General features: G+C 40.7%; 1 protein-coding gene across 2 annotated transcripts in view; it reads right to left on the reverse strand.

The window, feature by feature from the left end:
- Positions 1-7,856: 7,856 nt before the first annotated feature.
- The window catches only part of STK36 (serine/threonine kinase 36), a 33,392-nt gene continuing 16,567 nt past the window's right edge, over positions 7,857-24,681 (reverse strand). For both annotated transcript variants that reach the window (XM_061561269.1, XM_061561268.1), the window contains exons 18-31: positions 21,991-22,089; positions 21,104-21,198; positions 20,044-20,107; positions 19,593-19,703; positions 19,176-19,250; positions 18,705-18,876; positions 17,707-17,851; positions 16,880-17,051; positions 16,343-16,554; positions 15,658-15,736; positions 14,495-14,782; positions 13,742-13,942; positions 12,966-13,137; positions 7,857-11,363 (exon numbers count right to left, since the gene is read on the reverse strand). In XM_061561269.1, the coding sequence (XP_061417253.1) occupies positions 12,979-13,137; positions 13,742-13,942; positions 14,495-14,782; positions 15,658-15,736; positions 16,343-16,554; positions 16,880-17,051; positions 17,707-17,851; positions 18,705-18,876; positions 19,176-19,250; positions 19,593-19,703; positions 20,044-20,107; positions 21,104-21,198; positions 21,991-22,089 (1,872 nt within the window). In that variant the 3' untranslated portion in view covers positions 7,857-11,363; positions 12,966-12,978. The remainder of the gene's footprint in view (positions 11,364-12,965; positions 13,138-13,741; positions 13,943-14,494; positions 14,783-15,657; positions 15,737-16,342; positions 16,555-16,879; positions 17,052-17,706; positions 17,852-18,704; positions 18,877-19,175; positions 19,251-19,592; positions 19,704-20,043; positions 20,108-21,103; positions 21,199-21,990; positions 22,090-24,681) is intronic.

Raw genomic sequence — 24,681 nt, forward strand, 5'->3', positions numbered from 1 at the left:
ATCTGTGTTTCAGGCTAGCGAGAGGAACAGGTGGAGGTTGCAGAAAAAGACGACGATAGCTCTGCTGATTATTCAACCGATGTCAGCATGTTACACATTTCATTTCTTAACTTATGCGTGGAATAATTCCCCCCTGCACTAAACGATTAAGTATACTTGCTGTTTAGAGGTCACGATTTGGGGTAATTAAAAGCGACGTTGCATCCAATTACTCTTCTTGATGATGTTCAGTTTACTACATTACTTAGTTATTTTGTAGTGAAAGGTCTGACGACTTTGTCGAGTTTCGTTTGGCAACTTTCCACTGTAAGAAGTTGGCCACAATGGTGTGCATTTATTGAAACTCGGCACTGGCATGTTTGTCTTTTATTTTGAAGATTGTATTCTCCTTTATTGCAAAACTTACATAAATAAACGCATGACGGTGAGTAAAAAAAGAGCAGGACCAAGGCAGCACATACTTGGCATTGTGAAGCAATGAAGAGAAAATACTGATGTACCAACACGTTTAGTGCAGCAAACCAAACACTGGCAAAACTTAATCAAAATTCCTTCGCTCAAAGTAGAATATACCGTTTTCTATTCATTACTGCTTAATCCTCTGGCAAGGTTACAAAGAGGCAGAGGCGTGTGCAGAAAAGGGGTGTTACATCCGACTGAAGGTAGCATAATATAACCCTGTGGTTTTAGTACAAAACGATTTGTGCAATTGACAAAATTGTGTAAGCTAACACTTGGCCTAACTGATTTACCGAGGGGAGCAATAAAACAAACTGCCTAAGTTAGGAGAAAACTTTGGTGGGGTGGGGGGTGTGTGATTGGGACCAGCCTTAAGTCTGTCATTACTCAGGGCCCACACTTCTCACGCGCACGGACACGTGCACTATCGCAAGGACAGACGCATGCACAATTGCATTCAAATATCCCCCCCCCGCTAGCACGCGTTCATCGATACAAGCACACAAAACATGTTCTCATTCCCGTAAAGATATTCCCAATGCAAGTAACGCACGATTACGTCCAATTGCACAAATAAATGTACGTGAAATCATGCATTTTAAGGCAGTCATTTGTAGAATTAATACTGGAGAACTGACCGTTTCCATATGGGTCCCAGGTTTTTGGGTTAGATCGTGGGGTAGTGGGTTAAAAAACGTATATTTACGCGTTCTAACAAAAAAAAACATGGATAATATGCACGACTCACTATTATTTTGAGTTGCGGATGTAAGCACCATGCTTATTGCCTTGTCCTCAAGAGGTGTGTAACACATTGCCCTTGATTGTGGTTTTGCGAAGAAATTTTGGATTGAGATAGTGATTGAACCGCGAAGCTGTTATATTGAGGGTGTCCCGTTAATAAATGTTGGAGTACCCCGACCTTACCCCCCACGCTCCCAGGATTTATGTTTTGTAAGTTATTTACACCCCCCTCCCGCCCATGTACAAATACATACTTCCTTGGTGGGGTGGCGAACCCACTTTCGTCTCCTGCTTTAAACCCAGATGCATAAAGTTCGGGAATGGAGTCCGCGGATTTCCTGCATCCCCCTCCCCCCTGCGGCACGTTTTGTATGGGATCTGGCAGCATCCACCTTTCTGTAGAACACCCCCTTTTGGAGACTGGCTGATTTCATCCCAAGGATGTGTGAGAGCTTTGAATGGCCCAACAAGTTATTTGCACTATAGGTAAGGGCAGTGGGGGGTGGAGTGTTTTGAATAATTTCACCTTCAGTCAGGAGGCTGTAAAATTACCAACTTTGTGTAAATACCGAAACGCAAAACATCTAAATTGTTCAATTAATGTTACGCCTGTATGAACTGTCGCTCGAGCACCCACCACGGACTGTGGCATCACAGTTTAGATAAAAAAAACATTTTAATTACATTGCCTGAATTAATATTTATCCTACACTTTTTAAACAATTGCATGAATCGATCGTAACCTTCAATCGTGGTAATTGCTATTGAACAATAAAATCAAACGTTTAAAACCCTTGAGCAAACCAAGCTCCGTGGTTTTCTAGAACAATTTTTCAGTTGCAGGTACAACATTCTGGTTGAAGCGAGTCTACGGTGTTAAGTTCAAATGATCAAATCCTCCATCGCGCATGTCCAACGGTTGCTCACGGAACAACACTCGTGTAATTGATTAAACGCATTTGGCTTGCGTGCAGACTAAAGCTTCTGCTGTGAGGAATTGCGTTAAGAGAATCTAATCAACAACACGGGCGCTGACACCAGAGAATAAAATACACACTTATTTTCCAGAAAGTAATTTTAGAAAACAAATTGAATACGTCCAATGATGAACAAAGCGATGCATTTTCAAAACGGGTTCTGCTAGAATTTGTTTCGGCACTTGGAGGCGTGCTTTGTTATAAATTTGTCCATACGAGTGGTAGTTACATAAAAAAAAGTCCATTTATGGTTGTCTACCAAATTTAGAAAAAAAGATTTTGCTGGCTGGTCATACTCCGCCCAGCGTGCGTAGTTAAAAATGTTTGCAACATATTCGAACTAATAAATTCAAATGCAAATACATAGTAACAGAATATAACGTAAAAAAATCAGGAAGCAACGTATAAGTAAATGTAAAGCTTTCTTTTTGACATTTCTATATTTAAAATGGGATTTGTATAGCAATTGCCTTTGATAATGTCAAATTAAGTGAACTTTTGCCTTGTGGAATGACAATAGAAATTGGGATTTTATTTTGAGGATCACTCGGGATCAAAGGATGCCGCTGTTTATAGGTTTTTTTTCTGGCAACAAAACGTTAAAACACCAAACTGAAACATTTTACAAGGAATCTTGTCTGCATTAACCACAATGCTTGTGGTCAGAATTCAATCAAAAATCGTACTTTGATAATATGTGCATTGTCCTTGAAACTGATTGGTCCACACCAGAGACGAACGGTGTTAGACCAGAGGACGCCAAAAAGGCGTCCTCTGGTATAACACCGTTTGAGACGAGGCTCAAAAGAAAGCTATCTGTGGTGTGGACCAATTAGTTTCAAGGACAATGCATATTATCAGTGTGTTTTTTGTTTGCATTCTGACCACAAGCAAAAGGGGAAAAACCTATTATCATATTTTGGTACTGGCAAAGAAGGTCCCCATGATGATGCCGCCGTTGTCTTATAGTTATCACGCTGCACTTGGAATCCAGAGGTCACTGGTTCAATCTACTGGCGTAGCAGTTGAAACTGGGAAGGTTTCTTAATGCATGTCCACCCAGCAGTGTAAATGTGTGCAGCAGAGTCGATCGGCCGCTCCTGTGTGATGGGGTAAGGTATGGGACATGCTTCTTCCAAGCGGGCTGTATCGCGTGGAATCGTCGGCCAAAAAACCTTCAGGGCTGCACATTTCCTTTTTGTCATTGAGGATGAGACTGTCAGTCATCTTAGATATACATGGTTTATCTTTGAACGTTATGGACATGCAGTTCAAGTCTTGATTTGAAGCTTTCGTGACTGCAGGAATCCATCAAAATAATCTATCTACGTGACTTTACCGAAATAACCAGAGTATGCAGTTTAAGATTTAAAATAGCAAAGATTAATAAGCCGTTCATATTCCGAAATGTTTTTGCATGCATTTTTAAAATCTTATAATAAAGTTGGGTTCCATTTTTAGTCGTGCATATTTAAAAAGGAGTGTTGCAATGTGCAAATTAAAGTCGGTTTAAATATCCATAGTAGAGGTTTTTGGGTTGGATCGCGTAAATATATAAATGTGTTAAAACCCGCCACCACCCGATACAGCCAACTATAAGGGTTGTCACGTAAACAACATGCCAATTCGTCACTAGTACAGCACCGGTGTGTTGGAGAGCCAAGCCACAACATTTAGAATCTGAGTACGACGTTTCGCCAGTAATTACCACTAGCTTCATCAGGCGACAGCCAGATTTGTGAAGAAGTCTTACTGTTTCGTTCCTTAGAGGCGTAGATGTGACCACGCGAAAAACACATTTAAGCGATCTAACCCAAAAACCTCATGGATGACATTGGTCGCGAAAGCCTACGTGTTAAACGGTTTAAATGTCTTAATAGTTCTAGATTTGAAGCTTTCGTGACTGCAAGGATTCATATTCTTAGGTTTTTTCGGTAAAGTCACGTAGGTAAAAAAATAAAATTAATAAAAGTAAAAATAATTAATTTTAATTTTTTACCTACGTGACTTTACCGAAAAAACCTAAGAATATGTCTTAATAGTATACATCATTAGCCATGATATATCCACTGCTGGATAAAGGCCTCCCCAAGCCACCACTACAGTCCTGTGATGTAATGATCCACTTGGCATCTGCACATTAACTGGTTTTATTGCTCTATATCTGCAGTATACGGCCTCTTGGATGTGTTTCACTCCTCGGCTGCCACTCCTTTATTATTATTTGCCATTGGTCATCACATCTTGCGACATTTGATGCCCAAACCCAATTTTCTGAACCGATTAAATTGTGCCATTAACCTGCATATATTTTCTACCATGTATTCCTCATGTCTGTGTATATATACAATTCTATAACGCGGTGGTAGAATCACAAAGGTAAAATGCACTCCAGTTCCCACAGATTCTGGGTTTCGATTTAAAGCTTTCGTGACTGCAGGGATTCATCTTCTTGGTTCTTTCGGTAAAGTCACGTAGAAGGGAAGTAATAAAATAATAAAAATAAAACATAATAAAATAATTCTCACGACGTTTCGGCTACAACGCAAGCAAAATAACCAAGAAGAAGATTCTGGGTTCATTTGATGGACTAAGAACCAACAACAACGTACGTCCTGATAGCCAAATGGCGTATTGATTGCTTCTTGTGTCTGGTCCTGCAAGCATCCCCTTTTGTCGCGTTGATAAAACCCAGCAAATGTTGACTGTTTAGCCAATAGTGCACATTCTGGGTGGATTGTTCGGTGCCGCCGTCCCACTGAAGCTGGAAGAGGTGCTCTGGCATTGTTAGCGGTGCTGAAAGTGGCTTGGTGTTCGTCGATGCACGACTGCTGCCTTGTAAAGCTGAAAATGTCTCAGTGGCACTCTGCCACTCTTCTTTCTTGACAAGGCAAGGCTTTGGATTTAGCTTCCAGAGCGATGCGTTCTTTCATGTGGTGCATGGGAAAATGCGGATCAATAATAGCCACGCACTTATATTTACTTAAATCTTTTGATGGTCATTGAATCAAGTATCGTAAAAGGTTCATTCCAAACGTGTTTGAAATGTAACATTTCGATGCTCTATACAGTATTATGTACAAAACATTTGTTTAATGAATGCAATTATTATTTGGTGAGCAAGCTACAGTAGTTGAATCGTTCATTGTTGTCTTCTTCGGGTGGAGCGGTGGCACAGTGGTTAGCACAATGCGATGTGAACCCCGGCCAGATACCCAAGTTCAATTACCAGCCACGGCTAACATCAGTGGAGAGTTACATCTGAACCGGTACTGCTTGCTTCGCAACCCCTCTTCATCAACTCACGTTGACTCGCATGGTGAAAAGTATGGTGGGAAAAAAACACGTGGTGTTGGAAGGCATACATCATCAAGCAGTGGATTGCAAATGACTACGCGATATATTGTTTCTTGCCTAATTGCATCATTGAGCTGTGATTGATTGTGAATGTGGCGGCGTGTATGGCGTCCATTTACATATAGAGCAAAAACGGGGAAATGTTGGGAATTAGATCCCACTGCGGTTTCTAGAAAGATTAGATATTGCATGCAAACATTATCTTTCATATGGCCATTCTGCTATCACTGTTGTACTTCAATGAATATAAATTAATTTGCACTTCGAATGTACATAAGGGATGTGACCAATGATAAAAGTGTACACACAAGTTTTTAATAGTCCACTCCCTCATAGTGTGCACAACCACATTAATTGAATGCAGTAGGCAGATAAATGCAATGTACACATGAAAATTGCATGAACCCAGTTTTTTTTATATTAATTACAGTACTGTACAGCATTCCATCGTTTTTCACAAATCACATCAGGAACTCTACACGACTGTATCGAGAGAGAAAGTGATTAGATGTTTATTATAATGTATTTATGAAGGCAATTCAAAAGGCCAATATCACCTGCGAAATGTGCTAATTACGAACATCTCGGGAACGTGTCCATCGCGAATAATGGGTGCAATCCAAAGGGCTTAGTATGAGAGTGCAATCCAAAGGACATGTGAGCATGAGAGTGCAATCAAAGGCATGAGAGTGCAATGCAAAGGACATGTGAGCATGAGAGATCTAAGAGAGAGGCATAGAGAGAGAGACAGAGTCGGAAATAACAGCTGACATCGGCAGGTAGGATGAAAACATCACAGTCAGTTAAGACTTTACCTGGTTAATAACGTCCTTCCAATGATTGCTCAGTTTGTCCCCTTCCTCGGTTGAAGTTGTGTCTGTGTTTATATATCTGCATGGCTTTATGAACAAATCTCTGAAGGTAGCCGGTAGGTTTACAGAGTACCTCCGTCTTGGAAAAATCTATTTCGTGTGAGCCCACAGCGTTAAAACAATGATCGACAATGGTAGAGGGATTGGTCCTACCGTGTCTCAGATCTGCGGATTGGTCAGAGTATCTGTTCATCCTGAGGGCTTGATGTACGTGCTCCAACTCACTGGCTAGGTGGTGCTGGTCGGAGATGCAACGGGCCCTATGGTGTAGTGTTTTGATGAGGGAATTCTGGGCTGGATGGTGGTGGGAATCAGGCTTTAGATAGGCATCCGTGTGGGTGGCTTTCCTGTAGACAATGTCCCAACGAGCCATCAGGTCTCTTCTCGATCAAAACATCCAGGAATGGTAGCTTGCCGTCCTTTTCCACTTCCATTGTGAATTTGATAGACGGGTGTATGGAATTGATGTGGTTGAAACATTGGTTCAGTGCTGGCAGGCCATGTGGCCAGATGACGAACGTGTCATCCACGTATCTCTTCCACAAGGAAGGACGTAGGGTGGATGTCTGGATGGCATCTGTCTCAAATTTATCCATGAAAATATTCGCTATCACTGGCGATAATGGAGAACCCATTGGGGTACCCTCATTTTGTTTGTAGAATGTACCATTCCAGGTGAAGTATGTGTTGGTAAGGCAGTGCCTTACCAAAGTTGGTACATCTGAATTCAGTCCTTGTTGGATCAAGTCTTCAATGATTGCAATGGTGCCAGATACAGGTACATTGGTGAACATAGAGACTACATCGAAACTGACAAGCAAATCATCTGGAGACAGTGAGATGTCCTTGATTAGAGAAGCCAAGTGAGCTGAGTTAAGTACAGCTGAGGTGGACTTGCCCGTGAAAGGGAGCAGGGTCTCGGAAAGAAATCGGGCCAGTTTGTAGGTGGGTGAGTTAATGGTGGAGACGATAGGACGGAGCGGGGTACCTACTTTGTGTATTACGTTTGTTTCATAGCAAGTGCCACGTAATAATATATATGAAATGTACTCTTTAAATGTCTGAATTAGTACTTCGCGATCTTTAAAGTGAAAGCATTCCCATACTCCAAGGAGTCTTAGCTTTAGTCTAATCTTGGTGACAATATTTTTGCAGAAATGTTTAATACTTGTTGCAGAGGCCAGTTGGCCGGTTTCATAAAATGCCTCCAGTGAAATTTCCCGTGAGTTCACACTGGTATACATTGCAAACTCCGGGGTATATAATCACGAAATATATTGAAGAAAAATGACATGTGTTTGTGGAATCGGCATGGATTCCTCAGAGGTATTGATTCGTTGCAGATGAAGGGAGAAACAAAAATGCTTTAATCTGTTTTAAGCAATGCCACAGAAAACACGCTTTCAGTTTTCACCAAATAATATAAAAATGACAAAAAAATGTTGACCATTCATATTGGTATTTAATATTTATTAAAATCAGCATGTAATGTACAACATTCAATGCAAAAAATTGGCAATATTAATTTTTTCCCACAAACCTCACGAGCAAAAAATATATACTGTATGTAGGAGAATGTTTGCACATATGGTGTTGCGATAATTTATTTTGCTTCAACTGATAACCTCATTTGCTCTGTCTGGCACTGTGAACCATTGCATCAGTTGATGTGTATGGAAATTACAGATCTTAAGATATTTTAAAATATCACACAAGTCACCACGTTTATAATTAATGCTGCCTTGCAACATAAAAACATATCAATTTGAAAATATCAAGTACTAGCCCTTAAGACATCACACGTTATAGTATTGTATCTTAACCCAGGTGAAGAAAGTTGACATGGACATTTAAAAAAAGATCTAAGGTAAAAACGTAAAGATGCAGTCCTGGCATTACTGCTCATGCCACTGCTGGCAGGCGGGCCTCCACTAGAGGGAGCTCTAGAGTGCTGCTCTGAGATAACTGGTCGACACCTCCATCATAAAACAAACATGTTGGAAGAGCTTTAAACAGATGAGGACCAAACATCCACAGTCCAAGATGAAACAAGCTGGTGTAAATTGAAATTATGGACCAATTTGCATAATTATATCATATTGCCAGAGTGGCAGAGGTATATATTGCCTTTGAGTCCATTGTGAAGCCACTTTGTAGATAAAACCACGAGCTAAAATAGGCAAGGCCCACAGATGGCGCTTTTTCAGAAGCGACCTGGCCACAAATGATAGCTCAACGAAGTGGCTTATCATGTGGAAATGTATAGCAGCCAAATACTCTAAACGCACGTGTCTAAATGTGGAGAGAAAAACCGGAGGACCTGGAGAAAAGTTCACACGACCACATGCAGACGTCGGGGTTGGGATCGAACCCACGCCCTCCTGGACACCAAGACTCATTGCAAATACATTTTTCTACAAAATCTATATTGGTAAAGCTTCACAGGTTAAAACCAGCGTATCTTTAAAACCATACACATGCATTATACCTATACAGGCCAGGAAGAAAAAAACATTTCAATTCAGTTTACCCAAGTCATCTTAATTGAAGATAGGCTCCTAAATTTCTCCTGGAAGTTCACGCCGACCTGCAGAGAATTAAACAAAAAACACAACACTCCCAAGCTCGTCACATTAGACACCAACTGAGACCGTTTCTAAAGCCATCGCGTTACTTCTCTGTCGCTTAATTTTAGTTTGAGCCGTTTTAAAATCTTTTTCTAAATTAATTCTCAAGTAATGAACCTGGATAATCTTCATAGCAGCCAATGTATTCATGTAACTTTTTCAGATGTTTTCCAACAGAGAGTGGGGGGGGGGGACGTGATGCTTCTCACGAGTCTCCCGCAGCCAAATGTATGTACAGGCACCTCGCAGTCCCCCCTGATCATCACCGAGTCTGTACATGCGAACGTCCGGTGATATAACTGGTCAAGGAGCAGATGCTGTCCCCGTAGGTGCAGTATGCTGGGCCCACCGGCGTGTGGACATGTCCTGACACTCAGCAACAGCTCCCTCTGCTCTGATGTTAAAGGAGCAGCTGGGTAGTTGGCTCAAGAGAACCCAACATGAAGTCTCCCAGCTAACTACCCTGGCCTCCTGGCAAGAGACCAGGGGAATATAGCTGCCAAGAATTCCCCATGAGTGACACTACCAAGTACGTATTCATACCGCATCGCTCGTCGCGTGGGTTAATAAGGAGCACGCAGCCTGGTTTTTTCACCGGCCAGCTGTGACAAGTGTGCTACGGTGGACATGACCGAAAACCTCAAACTACGCAAACTATCTCGCATCGGCACCTGGAAGATCACAACCCTCTGCCAACCAGGTGCAATACACACACACACGTCAAAGAACTTGAGAGGGTGAAAATCCGTATCATGGACCTCCAGGAGGTACGTTGGTGTGGCGCTGGTGAAACCACTGGAGGAAACCACCATCCTGTGGTCGGGGCCTTCTGATGGTTCCCCCTCTACTTGCTGGGGTGGCTATTGCCCTTGAACCGACAGCCAAGTCAGCCCTATTAGAATGGCACCCTGTCGATGGCTAGAATCAGGCACAACCCTAGGCGATTTATCCATTGCCGTGGCATACGCACCAATGAACGAAGCACCCGACAACATCAAATTCCACTCCTACCAGCCTTTGGAACAGTCTGGAAACTTAACAAAACGACCGGACCTCATTATGTACCTCAGAGATTTCAATGCAGTCTCTGGCACTTTAGAGATTAACTCCAGATGGCAAGCTATGATAAATTGCAGAGTTTACTCGAGCTTGGAGTTCGACACAGATCATTGCCCAGTTATCGCAACCATCAGAATCAGACTAAAACGATTGCCGAGCAAGAAATTGCGAGTCTCCCCGATACTTAAAAAAAAACTGTCAGACCTGGCATTTGAACAGCAATTCAAGTGATTTCCCTCAATTTTTCTAGCAAGTCAAAAATACACTTTCAGAAGTGTGCTGCATGGAACAGGGTGGCTTGACACCCAGATGTTCCACCGTAGACTGCATCATCACATTGACCTCTCATACAAATAAGTGGAGTTTCGGTGTCCGTTCTGGGTAGCCTATGTATATCTCAAAGCTGCTTTTGACTCTGTCGACCGCAAAGCTCTTTGGATGTTCCTCACAAACATTGGATTAACGCAGATTGTGAATCTGAAGGAGCTCTACACAAACACAATCAGTTGTGTTCGTGTAGACGGAAAGTTGTCCATGTGGTTCAGCATCCAAAGTGGCGAAAGGCAAGGCTGCACCTGTTCCTTGCCCCACCAGATTGGATGCTGCAGTGCATGGTCCACAAGAGCTCAAGTTATTTATATTGTCAATCTCAGGGGGGAGGTGTGCGATGAAGAATGCCTGTATCTTTTTGACGTACAATTATCTGCACGTTGGCACAGGCCAGGAGGAAGGAAAGCGCTATCCTGTGTTCATTTTAGAAGGTTGTGTGGGAACTGACAATTCTTGGGGAAATACCATATTTATGTAAATACGAAATACTCAGTTCACCTAGCCCACCATAACATCTGCACAAGAAAACTTTTCAATACAATATAAAAAGGGTCTGGTCAAACTTTTGTGGAAAGTCTTACATCCATAGGAATTTGGCTGAGTTTCTAAAATGGGTCTCCCAAGAAATGGTTTCCTTCTAGACCAGCAATCGTATAGGTTCTGAAGGCCGTCCTGGAAGTTAAAATGTCTTTTATTTGCCCCATCACATTGGCTTTAATGTCCTCGTCTTCAACATGAGTTCCTTCCACGGCGAGTTTTGTGAAGCACGTTCACTGCGTAAGCTGTGAATTAACTTGGTTTAGGGGTTTGGATGACAACTACCCCATTTAACACACATTTCATGTTGCATCATTGTTCCTTGTACATTCTAACTGACAAGGCGCTTAATGCACAGACAGATCCTGCTTGTGCGATTGCCTTGCTTGAATTACTTGAATCTGTGTACACACAAAATTGCAGAGAGAGGAGCATGCATTACCGTAGGTCAGTGACAACACGAAGCTCATTATGTCTTTAATTGTAATAAAGCAATTACGTAAACTCTTTGACTAGAGCTCGTACTTGTACATACAGTAAGTATAATGATGTGTATATGCTATACAAAACATTCAAATGTGTAAGGAGGTGGGCAAGTGTATCCTGCATGTTGATGTATTTACGAGTTCCACAACAACAACACAACTAAACGGTTTGCTTTATGCTCAGCAGTCTAAGTAATTTAACTAAATGCAAGACACATATTCAACCCTGTGGGATGAAGACTACGCAGCTTTTCCGAGGCTCGTTTCTACCTTAAATCAGAGTTGACACCTGACATGTGATATGTCCGCGAGGCAAGCTGACCAGAGGTGTTGGGCAGAATGTGGCGAAATGTATTGTTTGATCCGTGCTTGAACACCCGTGCCACCAATGCAGCAGCTCAAATTTTCTGTGATATTTTTGACAGCCATTTTGCATGGGCAACCATTGCTTTAAGGCAATGTCCAAGACAATGTATACGAACCGTACATATAGATAAGTGAACATCCCATTCTGAGTGCGTTTAGTCATATTTTTGTATCACTATTACTATCACCTCCGACTTCATTGTCACCACTATATCACAATCATCGCTAAGTTCATCACCATTATCATAAACATGATTTGCTTGCACTATAATCACCACACTTATGGTAATGGTCACCACAAAAGCAACAACCAACATGAGTATCAATGCCAAAAATATCACCACTATTATTAGAACACTGTCACAATCATCACCACCACTATCAGTCATAATCAGGACCACTGCCATCATCACTATCAGTACTTTCACCATTAGAATGACTCTTACTTTCACAACTGCCATTGCCACTATAAACATTCCATTACCATGACAGCCACCACTGTGATTACCAACACCACCATATTCACCTTTACCATTATATTCTTGGTTCTTTTGGTAGTCACGTAGATTAGAAAATAAAGACTGCTTGTGTTGCGATCAAACGTCTTGGGTTTTTTGCTTTAATTATTTAAAATTTTATAATTTTTATTATTTTATTCTATTTTCTATCTACGTGACTTTATCGAAAGAACCAAGAATATTAATTCCTGCAGTCACGAAAGTTTTAAGTAAAAACTATCATTATCACAACCACCATAACTTATGTATGTTGAATGTATTTTACACTGCACGTAGCCAACTGTGCTAATCGGAGGTGCAGTGGAAGGACAAACTGAACACAAAAATCAGTTCTTAACAAATGAGTTTTCTATCTAGATTTAAAAATGCATCACTCCAGTGGCTTCCTAATATCGGATGCTACCATCACTGCAACCATCACCACCATCATTTCTATTTAGGATGGAAATGTGCATTGATTCATGGACGAATATCAATGTTGAAGCTCACGATACACGTATTGCATCAAGTGTGTAAGAATTGATGTTCCATTTGTGAATGTTGCATGTTTTGTCATGAGTTAATGTAATTAGAGGAACCTTGGAAGTCATAGATTGTGATGTCACCGGTATAATCTCAAGTTATGAACACTTACTTAAGAGTCTCCTTCAGGCTTGCAGTACGTGGATGAGTTTGACACAGTGATGCGATACTGCGAGAGCACTGCTTTGGTCAGCGACAAAGCCACTAGCCGGTGCCCTGGTAATGGGCCGCATGCTGCCCATGGATGCAGAAAGTTTGTCTTGAGCTTTTATGTTCACCAGCACCTACAGTAAATGCACGTGCAGTTACATTTGGTATCAAAACACACAAACATTTGGCGATTCATATTTAAGTATGGCCCATATTAAAGTGACTTGCCATTTTACTCATCACAAATCTGTAAACACTAGATTTATCAATCCAGGATTTGTGTAAAGTAGAGTTCTTACCTGTTCTATGGGATATGTTTGATGTATTTTCAGGTTATTGAATATACTATTCCTAATAATAATTGAGAGCCCACTGATAGATGAAGGCCTCCCGATGCTGTGTTAGCCATCGGAGTTGTCTGACTATACTTCACCACAATGGTCAGCAAGAGTTGGTAAAGAGATACAATTTATGTAAAGAGATCAATTTCAGACTCTAAACAAAGAAAAAAAACCTACACTACTTTACCACCCTCATCAATGATGAAAACTGAAACACAGAGGTTACATGCCTGTAATTTCTGTACACGCAATATTATTCAAGGCTTTACTGCCCAGATACGTTTTCTCAATTGGACCCTCTTCTATATTTAAACATAAGTCAGTAATTGTCATTGGAAACGGCAAAGAAGAATAAAGGAAAATTTCCACAATCTGATAACGGTTCTTGAAAACAGACCTCTCGGAGCTTCTGGCTTCTGCTCATGCTGCGCAACGCGACGAGAGCAGCCTCCCGCACAGATAGGTGGACGTCATCACAGGCCAGCGACACCAACTGCTGGGGCGCCCGGCAGGACACCAGCTGTTCGCGTAGTCCCTCCACGGCTCCCAGATTCCCCAGCGCGGCTGCAGCATTGCAACGTATTCTCACCAGGGGGTCCTCGCACCGTCACACAGTGGACATGGACGTTAGCTTTTGCTTTCGTTTACAGATGTTAAAAGATGCAGTGTTAGAGAGGCCTTAGCTATATTATGTCCCGATGATTTATAATGTCTGTCCATCCATCTATCCATCGATTTCCCATGAACAGAATAACGACAAGGTTGTTGGGACACTGTATGAGCAACTGTGGTGCTGATCTCTCTCCATCTTGCCTTCAACCTCCGTCGTGGTGTAAATGCCCATCCATTCTCCTGTATGCTGAATCCAAGTCAGGCTCGGGTGTGATATTTTTTATAGTCCCCTCAATAATGCCTTAGAGGATGGGTTTTGAATAGTTTTGCTGACTCTATTCACATGCCTAAAAGCCCTTCAGTTTTCTTTGTTTAATGGCAGCAAGCTAAATCGTTCTGTCTGTCGTGATTCGGTGGTAATTATGCCAAATACACATTGTTAGTTATGTGTGCTGTCTACGGGATTTATAGTAACATGACATATAATGGGCTATCACAAGGCTCAAAGATGTGATATTTTTAAGTCTTGCCGAACCACCTGCAGCAGTCTGGTGATGTGGGGCACAGTTGGAGCCAGAGCTGACGCATCCAGCCCTGCTCCGTGGTAAGCAGCATTCCCCAATGCCAGGCTGGCCGAGCGCCGCACTCCATCCTCGCCGTCCGCCAGACAAGCCGTGAGCTGTGACAGAACATCACTGCCGCCCACCGCCAGGCTCCCACACGGCGCCGCAGAGTGGCGCAGCAGGTTACCAACGAGGCCGCATGCTTGTGCACGCACCGTGCTCCTCTCGTGGCTCAGCACGCGGAGCAGCAAGCTGAAACCAGACTAAACAGCCATACGGTGACAACCTCTTACAGTCCCCGCATGATGATGTATGCACAGAGTGAAAGGTACATTGCTTGCTCAGGCCCCTGCCTTGTAATTGCTTGTTTACATCCCTGGTGGTGGAAATGCCTCCGGGAGCTTCCCCATCAGAGAGTACTTTGGCCTATGCTTCACCGCTGGCCAAACGTCTTGGATGATGTTGGGAGTAAACATGCACTACTCCACCATACGTGACCTGCAGATTGAGGATCTGTGGTGTACCCATTTATACTGCTGGGTGGGCAGAGATGGGAGGCTTTAAGACATTTCTCATTGTGCCATTGTGATGCACAGAAGAGTGAACATAATTCACACCTGGGAATTTAGATTTACACAAAGCCAAGGCATATTTGACAATAGCCTTCTCAAAAAGATAAACTTATATATGGTACAAATCTGTGATTCAGGACATGCAGTTGGTGGATTACACGGAGTATGGTTGTGTAAGACACCAGCGGGCATAAGTGGTGGGTTGCCTGTAAGAGACGGTATACAAAGACCCATCTGTGTATAGGCAGAGCCAAATATCACAGGCTGCACCCTTCTGAAAAATAATCCTCAAGACTGTGTAAAAATGCAATTACACCAAATGCCATGTTCATCAAATATCAAGAACTGCAATGAACCAACAATTACCTAAACACCACATGCATATGAGTGTCATTGATATGTTTTTACCTCAAAGTGATATATTATCATCTGCACATAATTGTTAAATACGTTATTTGTTTTAACAATCACAGATATATATTACGACAGTGCTGGAATAATTTTATTTCCTGTAAAGTTACTGCATTAAGTTTATATTGAGTTTGTTAAGCTTTATGTTTTCTTACCATTTGTGACAAAGAACCAGTAGACAATTCATTTCCAGAAAACAATTTAAGGAGCCGGTCAACACACTCCGGTGTTGTTCTGTTAAAAGACATTGCAGACAAGGATTACAGAACCCTTCTAAATACCCACGTAAAAATCATCACTGATATGCAACTATTTAAACCAATGTTTGCTCTACTTTTTTTATGCAATCATAATAAATGCTGTAACTCAAAAGTGGTAACTTTACCTCCCTATAAACAGATAAAATATGTATAAGATTTACATGTAGGCTAAAATATACTACACATTTCCCAAACCATTTATGAAAATATAAAAGCATTACCTCAGGTCAGAAAATGTAATTTTTTTAGTAACGTCAACAGTTAGTCTCAAATCGACTACCTCATATTCGTTCACTCAAAAATAAAATAATGCAAACTAAACCCATCAATAAAACATTTGCAAAAATTGTGATAAAAATACTCCAGGAGATTTCCGTTTGGTATTTGTCATGATTTTAAATAGTAATAAAAGAGAAAGCATGCTTGCTCTGTGCCAGTGTATACTGTCAAAAAAAAAGTTATTCTTACTGCAAAGGGATATGTTTTTTGCCCAATTTAAAACAAGTCGTTTAGTGGTGTACAAAAATGTACACGTTTTCAAGCCGGCACTTTTGTGGGTTTCTAATGAGTGCGCCCTTACCGTGCAACATGACTGAATATTGAGAGGACGTCAACAAGCGTAGCAGGAGGGCAAGAAGGCGATGCCAGAAGGCGAGACAAATATTTTGCAGTCTCCTGTTCACTCATTAACCTCACAAACTCTGTCAAAAATCCAGCATTACTGAGCACAAGTCGAGATACTAGTCCTAGAGGAACCTCCAATTGCTTCTCCGACAGCTGGTGCACGCACACCTGCAATGGTTACAAGATTTGATTACATGAAATGCCTTATGGTGATTATAGTAAAAAAATTAAGTTGAAGAAACTCTTCCAAATATGCAATAAACAAGCATCGGCTGCTGTTTGTAAATGCTGTGCTTTAAAAATAAATGCAACTTACAAATGAATTATATTCCCACGATTTTGGCTAAGATTATTTTGTAACTACATTCGCAATTGTAAGGTAAGAAAATACATACACAAAATAATATTTTTCTCAAAAAACAATGGCAACAATGGAAGCTTAAAAAAAGTCACCGAAAAATATGCAAGACCTAACGTGATGTGAATGATGTACCTGCATCAGGCGAGTTAGAATTTGTGTGTCACGCAGCATGGTCAGAACATCCGTGAGCATTGCGTCTTCCACGTCCATTGCAAAAGGGAAACAGAGGATTTGGCAGGTGAGCAGCACCACTGATCCAACAAGTGAGCTCAAACTCAGATCGTATTGGTCCTTTACTTCTGGGCTGAAGGGACAAATATGGAGAAACAGCTGTTTCGTTCGGTCATTAATTTCACATATTAAGCCAGAGGATTGCATGGTCTGTTGTGTGAGAGTATACTAATGCACCTTAAACATGTTTTTTTAAATCTGCAAAGTACCTTCTGCTGTGCCAAGCCTACATCTGCAGTTAAATTTGAAATGCAATTTGCAGGTGAGGTCTGACATGACTGTTAGGCATGGAGCAGTGATTGATTAATTGATTGAAATGTGTTAAAATGAATACATGCGTGGAACCACAAAAATAATGTTAACATTTCGCATTTAGGCTGATGGGGAAAACAAACTATACAAAGGTGATATAAAACACCAATAAATTAACATGACATTTTTGTTTTTATAATTGCATCGAATTGTGACCTCAAACGGTGGCAAGTCACGTGGTTATATACCTAATGGATATCGAGGCACGTGGCTCAATTAAACACGTGAGCACATATGAATCGATGATGTGCAATTAAATGTAAATTATATATGCTACTTAATGAAATTATAATAAATCCTGTTTACTCATCATAGCCTTAATATGATGTAATACATAATCTGTATCCTAAAACAACTTGGGGATGAGGCAGAGGTGATATAATTTGCATTGGCAAGCTAAGTGGTATAACACGTACCTGCTGAGATGAATAAGGAAATCCTGAGTAAGAAGCTTGAGCAGTACGGCCGCCACCACAGAATTGGACCGAGAGAGCAGGATAATGCAGTGCTGTGGCTCTTGAGCAAAAACAAACTGTGCCAAATTCAACAAGGCCAATGTCCCTGAATGGCAGAAGTTAACACTGGTAAATGCAAGATTATTGAGAAACCCGAGCATGTCTGCATATTCACCGAGATGAAAATAAAATGAAAAATATGCATATTTCCATGAAAGAACAAAGACTAAACAAAATAACATTTATTTCAGAATTTTGACACAATGGGTAAATACTTTTTTTTTTTTTATAATTTTCCTAACTGATATAAAACAAACCTTGCAAGATTAAAATATTAAACATAGATTTTTTTTTTTTAGATGGCAGAATTTTTTTAGAAAGTGTCCATTTATACAAATATTAATTTAATATATGGAGAAGAGCATGGCAAAGAATGCCTACCAAATTAGTTATTCATATTTAAAAAGTACTTTAATCTGAGCACTAAACATATACATTATGGTATATAACAACCAGGTTGTGGTATGTGTACTTTAACATCTCTGAAATTCATATTTTTCTCAATGACAGAATACAAATAGTAGCTCTGCATATTAGGCATGTAAAATTTCCTCCCTCAAGACACGATAAGGTAAACAAAAACAGCCAGGATTGTGGAGAATATTCAACCACACTACAACATGCTGATGAGTGCAGGTTGAAGTCGGGGAATACAGATGTGGAAGGACAAGAGTACAGAATAAAGGCCTTTGCTGCACTGCCCTATGCTGACCACTACATAGCCACGCAGTAGCCTATGACAACGTCTCTGTGTGTGTGTGGTGGTCCCACCATCCAAGCACTATCAAGGTTTAACTGCGCTTAGCTTCCGAAATCTGAAGAGAATGGATGCAATTCCAGGTGATATGGTCATTGGCATAAATATAATACAATGCATTAAGGTTAGTGCCATTGTATACCGATAGGAGAGATGAGGGTCCAGTCAGGAACCAAGCCTGGGGCATCTGATCGTGGCGTGTCACCTTCCATCACAGGGCCACACACTGAGAGATGCAGACCGACTGCCAATTGGTGCCACATCAGATTCCACACTTCAGTTTCCGCAAAGCCCTGCACCAACTCCCTCTCACCCTGGAACAAAATGCGTAAAAAAAAACACTGAATTGCTAAACAATTTTCAGAATCAGATATCACACATGTATAAACCATTACAGATTACTTTCTCTCTTTCAAAAAAAAGAGAAGAAAAATATGACTGGATAATAGAACTCTCCCAATGATATATTATACATTCAATATTTGGCAAACACTTTCAAGGGAAACCTAACAACACATATATAGCCAGACTAATTGCGCGAAAAATATGTGGTAGTTTGCCAAGCGAAGCAAAGGCATGCACTCTTTTTGTAACGCCCTCGGTCATTTTTTACCTCACAAAGGAACTGCAAGAGGAGCTGGAGGAGGCCGTCGCAGATTCCAAATCCGTACGGGAACCGTATAAAAAGCTGAAAGAAATTAACTTTTAGTTTATACATCTGTCCGACTTTAAGTAGTGTAAGCAATATTGTTTCCTCGCCAAAAAACTTTCTTTTTAAAAGCATTCATTTTTAATGTAGAGTGGATTATTAACTTCTAAAAGTAATAAATTCCAACCTCATAAACGTTAGTTTTATCCAATGTTAAGCTTGTGCATTATAATACATTATAATATTCACAATCAAAAAGCAACATATCTACTAACTCCACCATGCGCTCCTTCAGAATTACCAGGATACCAAAAGTATAATAAATGACTTGTGAGCTGCACATAAATATGTAGGAGATTGATCTCAAATCCCACCGTGTACCTCAATGTGGCTGGTTAGAGCAGCCTTGGAAGAGTTGAGTAAATCCTCAAAGTTGACTTCTGCAGCTGAGCCCAGGCTTGTCATCTGGGAAATTAGAATTCCTGTGGCACACTGTCAAATGTAGCATACCATGGTGTTGTGGTTTTAAAATACATCCACGTAATGTATTCCTACGTACGCAAGAAACAAACCAGTAACAGAGAATGTATGACTCTAAAAGTTATTTTAAAAAGAAAACCAATGTATTTTGTAAGAAAAAATGTTAGGCACTTTCAAAATTGTTCCACATTCCTACACATTTAAGACGAAACCAAAATACGTGGGAAAAAGTTCCAATGTAAAATAAATTATAGTTTTAAAGAATAATCCAAAAATGTTACAATATTTCATTTACTTTAATGTTGTATTATCATTGCATTGTTAAAAGAATTAGAAATTAAATGTTTCTTACAATGTGGGTGATCAATTGTGAATCAACAAATATTGAGCCAATATATTTCGCCATTTCTTCCAGCCTAAAAATCAACCAACAGTGATTTAAAAACAACAATTGGTTTATTTCACATCAATGGTTATGCAGTGAGGTATAAATTGCCCCCAATTTTATTCACTGTTGCCAGCATACAAAACCACTTACACCAGTTTGCATTGATCTTAATGCACACGATAACTGCAAGCATTTAAAAAATTACCAAATACTATGCAATTTCAACATTTAATAGAGAAAGGTAGCTTTAATTGTTCATGACATCGCAAACAATAAGCTTATGATTGAGCACCAACATGCTTAACATTTGTGTAGCTTTGGTCCCAATGCAATAATGCAGACATTACTGCCTCAATGCTTAACTAGCATGACTAAATTGTATTTTTTTTATTTTAATCACATTATAGTGAATTTTCAGCACACTAAAATTATAATACTAATAATAATGTGCAATGATACAAATACCAATGAATAACAATTGAATGATTACCAATCTATATCATTAAAATACCCTCCCGCTCCCCGCCTCAAATCACTGCACCTTATTGAATTAAATGATGACGTCACCCTGCTGCTGCTGCTCTATTTAAGACTGGGAGCAAGAGACCCTCACCATTCTGGCAAATTGCCCGATGAAGCTGGATGTAATTACCAGCGAAACGGCGTACTCAAATTTTAAATGATGTTGATTGGCTCTTCAACACACCGGTGGGCTAAAGAAGTGAATTATTTTGTCCTTTGCAAACGTGACACATTTTTTACTGTTTGGCCGTGTCGGGTGGTGGAGGGTTACGACACATTAATAAAGAACGCGATCTAACCCAAAAGCCTTTATTATGAATACAAATTATACTACAAGGCATTCCAATGATTTTCCTGCCATCTTGTCAGCTCTTATTCTGGCAGTCACTTGTGCTCTGTTGCAGAATATTTTTTTGCCACGCTCAACCACTGTGCTTGCAATGCACCAAGTAATTGGCTTGCCACACACAGAGTTTGGGAACCTCTACACAGCGGTACTTACTCTGGGGGAACTTGGCCCAGCTGTACGAGCAGCACAGTGAACAGATGCAGCACCAGCTCAAACGCCTGGCTGCTAACAATGTCGGTCAGTTCCATCTGTGCACAGCAATTATTCATATTTGTACAAGGGCAAAATGAAGACAAACCCAATACAATTGTAAAATAAATCTGTCGGCCAAATATTTAAAGTCAAAAGCAATAAAAGGAAATTCAAAAGAGCTATTATCTCCCGCTCAGCCCTCATCTGTTAACATGTAGAGGTAATTTTATATTGATATCACAATATGAGATTATTACGCGCACAAAATTTACTCATTCTCGAAGCGAGAAGACGACTCAAGAGGCAAGAGGAACCACAGGCAAACAGGAAGGCAGTCACGCGGTGAGCAAGCATCAACAACTGCACAAGCATTGCGGTTCTTTATAGAATGTGCTATTGGCCAATTAACGAGTGTTTACAAATGCAGTTTGTTATACAAATTATATTTAAAAATTACCGACCGCCATGACAGATCTAAAAAAGAACAAAGTGTACGTTTTTAACTGTACATAGAAGTCAGATACATTGGGGATGCGTTCCTGACAGGTATGACGAATATCGAAATTACATAAATCAGAGCAATTTACAAGGTAGGTGGAGGCGAAGGCTGAGGCGACAGATACGAGGAAGGACGATGCTGTCAGCGACGTAAGTGTGGGTTGAAGCGACACGAGTAGGGTAGTGGTATTAATAAAGTGACGAAGTATTTGTGAAATGATGTAAAAGTGAGGGATGTAAATCAGGGTACTACTGTATTACATAAAAACATTTCCAAGTTATTAATAATCGAGTATTTTTAAACAAAGAGAGTCTAAAATTATCCAAGGAACTCAGCTGTTTAAGGGTACCTTTCCTTGCAGAATATGCAATGTGGAAATGAAGAATTTGGGTGTATCAGCCAGCGCTTTACACATGGATCCACTCATTTGACAGCAAGAGTACAGCACCTAAGGAAGAGAGATCATAAAATATAAATGTAACAAATTCTCCTACAAACTGTATTATGATCTAATAATTCACTGCGTAACAATAAAAAAAAAAATGTTCCTGGGTAGTAATTGTTATTTCCTAATTGCTTATGCCTCAAAAGAACAGAAAATGGCTATTATACCCCACAAACTTTGCTTTTGTGACCAGGAAAGTGTTATTTTGAAATTTACCTATTTTCCAGAACATTCCAGATAAATTCAGTGCTGAGTAAACTTGGAGTAACTTAGAGAACATTCTAGAACTTTCCAGTAATATAAATAGTAGTATAAATACAGGGGCCTTAAGCCCACCAACTCAGTTTAGTTCCAGCTGCCTAAGTAGATACATATCTGCATTTTTCTGAGATGGCATCAAGAGGCTGCAAGCATCCGACAAACGCATTTTGCTATGTCTGCGGCCAATTTATTAGGACAAGAGCAAAAAAGTACTCTGTGGAAGCAGCTGCTAAGATGTGTGAGGCCGACAAGGCATATTTCGGCATGCCTGTCAGGGATCAAGACAAACCCTGGGCACAATTTCACCTGCGAGCAATGCAAAAAAACTCTGGAAAGGTAAAATTGTTACTCGGAATTTAATGTTTTAAAATTTGTAAAAACTTTTAAATTGTAAAAGTTTTAAATATTAAAATGTTTTAGAGTTTTCAATGTTATTGAAAAAATATATCATATATGAAAAATATTGTGGGAATCTCTTACACATTAGTCATGGGTGAAATAAATGTATTTTTGTAGGATGGTACAGAGGGGAAAAGAGAGCCATGAAGTTCGCTATCCTAAGAATTTGGCGGGAACCCACTGATCACTCAAGCAACTGCTACTTCTGCATGGTGGACCCTTACAAACGTCGAACCGGCGAGAATGCACCTGCTATCACGTATCCGGACCTTCCTTCATCCATGGCCCCAGTGCCACACTGCCATGAGCTCCCTGTACCCACTCCTCCGAAGAGAGGGCAGCCGTCTTTAGAAGAGAGCAGCAAGTCAGAGAGCGAGGAAGACGTAGATCCAGATGACAATTTCAGAAGTGGAGCTGAGGAGACAAACCTATACTACCCCAACCAAAAATACCTCAATGACTTGATCAGAGAGCTTGGTCTCACCAAGTCCAATGCCGAGCTTTTGACGTATAGGCTCAAGCAGCGGAACTTGTTGTATAAAAGTGTGCAAGTCGCAGATCAGAGGAAGCGTCACCAACCTTTTTGCAGCTTCTTCACCCGTCAAGATGGGCTCTGCTTCTGCCACAATGTGACCAGTCTGTTAGAGGTAATTGGAATCGCCTGTAACCAGAACGATTGGCGCCTCTTCATTGACAGCTCACCCAGGAGTCTCAAAGCCGTGCTGCTCCATAATGGTAACAAGTGCCCGTTTCTTCCCCTGGCTCACTCAGTGCACCTCAAAGAGGATTACAACAGCATCAAGACATTGCTGGACACCTTGAAGTATGATGAGTACGGCTGGGAGATCATTGGAGACTTAAAAATGGTGGCATTTCTGATGGGTCTCCAAGGTGGTTTAACCAAGTTTCCCTGCTATCTTTGCCTTTGGGACAGCAGGGACACCAAGGCACACTACCACAGGCGGGAACTGGCCACAGCGGACCGAGTTCTCTGTGGGGAGTAACAACGTCATGTGGGAGCCACTGGTGGACCCCTGGAAGGTGCTGATGCCACCACTGCACATCAAATTGAGCCTCATGAAACAATTTTTCAGAGCTGTAGATAAGCAGTCGGCAGCCTTCAAGTACCTCCAAGACTTCTTCCCTAAGCTGTCTGAGGCAAAGGTCAAAGCCAGTGTCTTCGTCGGACCACAGATAAAGAAGATCCTGGAGTGCAATGAATTCCCCAAGAAGCTCACTAGTAAGGAGAAAGCTGCTTGGAACAGCTTTGTCGTAGTGGTTCTTGGCTTCCTGGGCAATCACAAGGTCTAAAACTACGTGGAGCTGGTTGAGACTTTGGTGAAGAACATTGGGCTGTAGGATGTCCCTCAAAGTCCATATCCTTGATGCCCATCTTGATAAATTCAAGAAGATCATGGGGGCGTACTCAGAGGAGCAAGGCCAGCACTTCCACCAGGATATACTGGACTTTTAACGCCGCTACCAAGGACAGTATAATGAGAACATGATGGGAGACTACATTTGGGGGCTGATTCGTGAAAGTGATTTTCAGTGTAATCGTAAATCTCGAAAAACTACTCACTTCTAAATCTTTAGTAGTCATTTTTGTATTACTTTAGTATAAATATACATGTAAATTTAGATTCATGTTTTTTTTTCTGACTTTATGTGAATGAAAACACACATTCGCCCGTTTTCTCACTGAAAATAGGGAAATTTCAAAATATCACTGTCCTGGTCACGAAAGCAAAGTTTGTGGGGAATAATAGCCATTTTCTATACTTTTTTAGGCATAAGCAATTAGGAAATAACACTTACTACGGAGGAACAAAAATTGTGTTACATAGTGATATATATAATGGACACCGATAGAAAATGGAGAGAAAAACAAGTCTCTTTTTCACACAGAATGAACAGAAGGATATCCAGAAGTCA

The sequence above is a fragment of the Lethenteron reissneri genome, chromosome 27 (assembly GCF_015708825.2).
Source record: "Lethenteron reissneri isolate LAM-NWPU_2019-01 chromosome 27, ASM1570882v1, whole genome shotgun sequence".
NCBI classification, from domain to species: Eukaryota; Metazoa; Chordata; class Hyperoartia; order Petromyzontiformes; family Petromyzontidae; genus Lethenteron; species Lethenteron reissneri.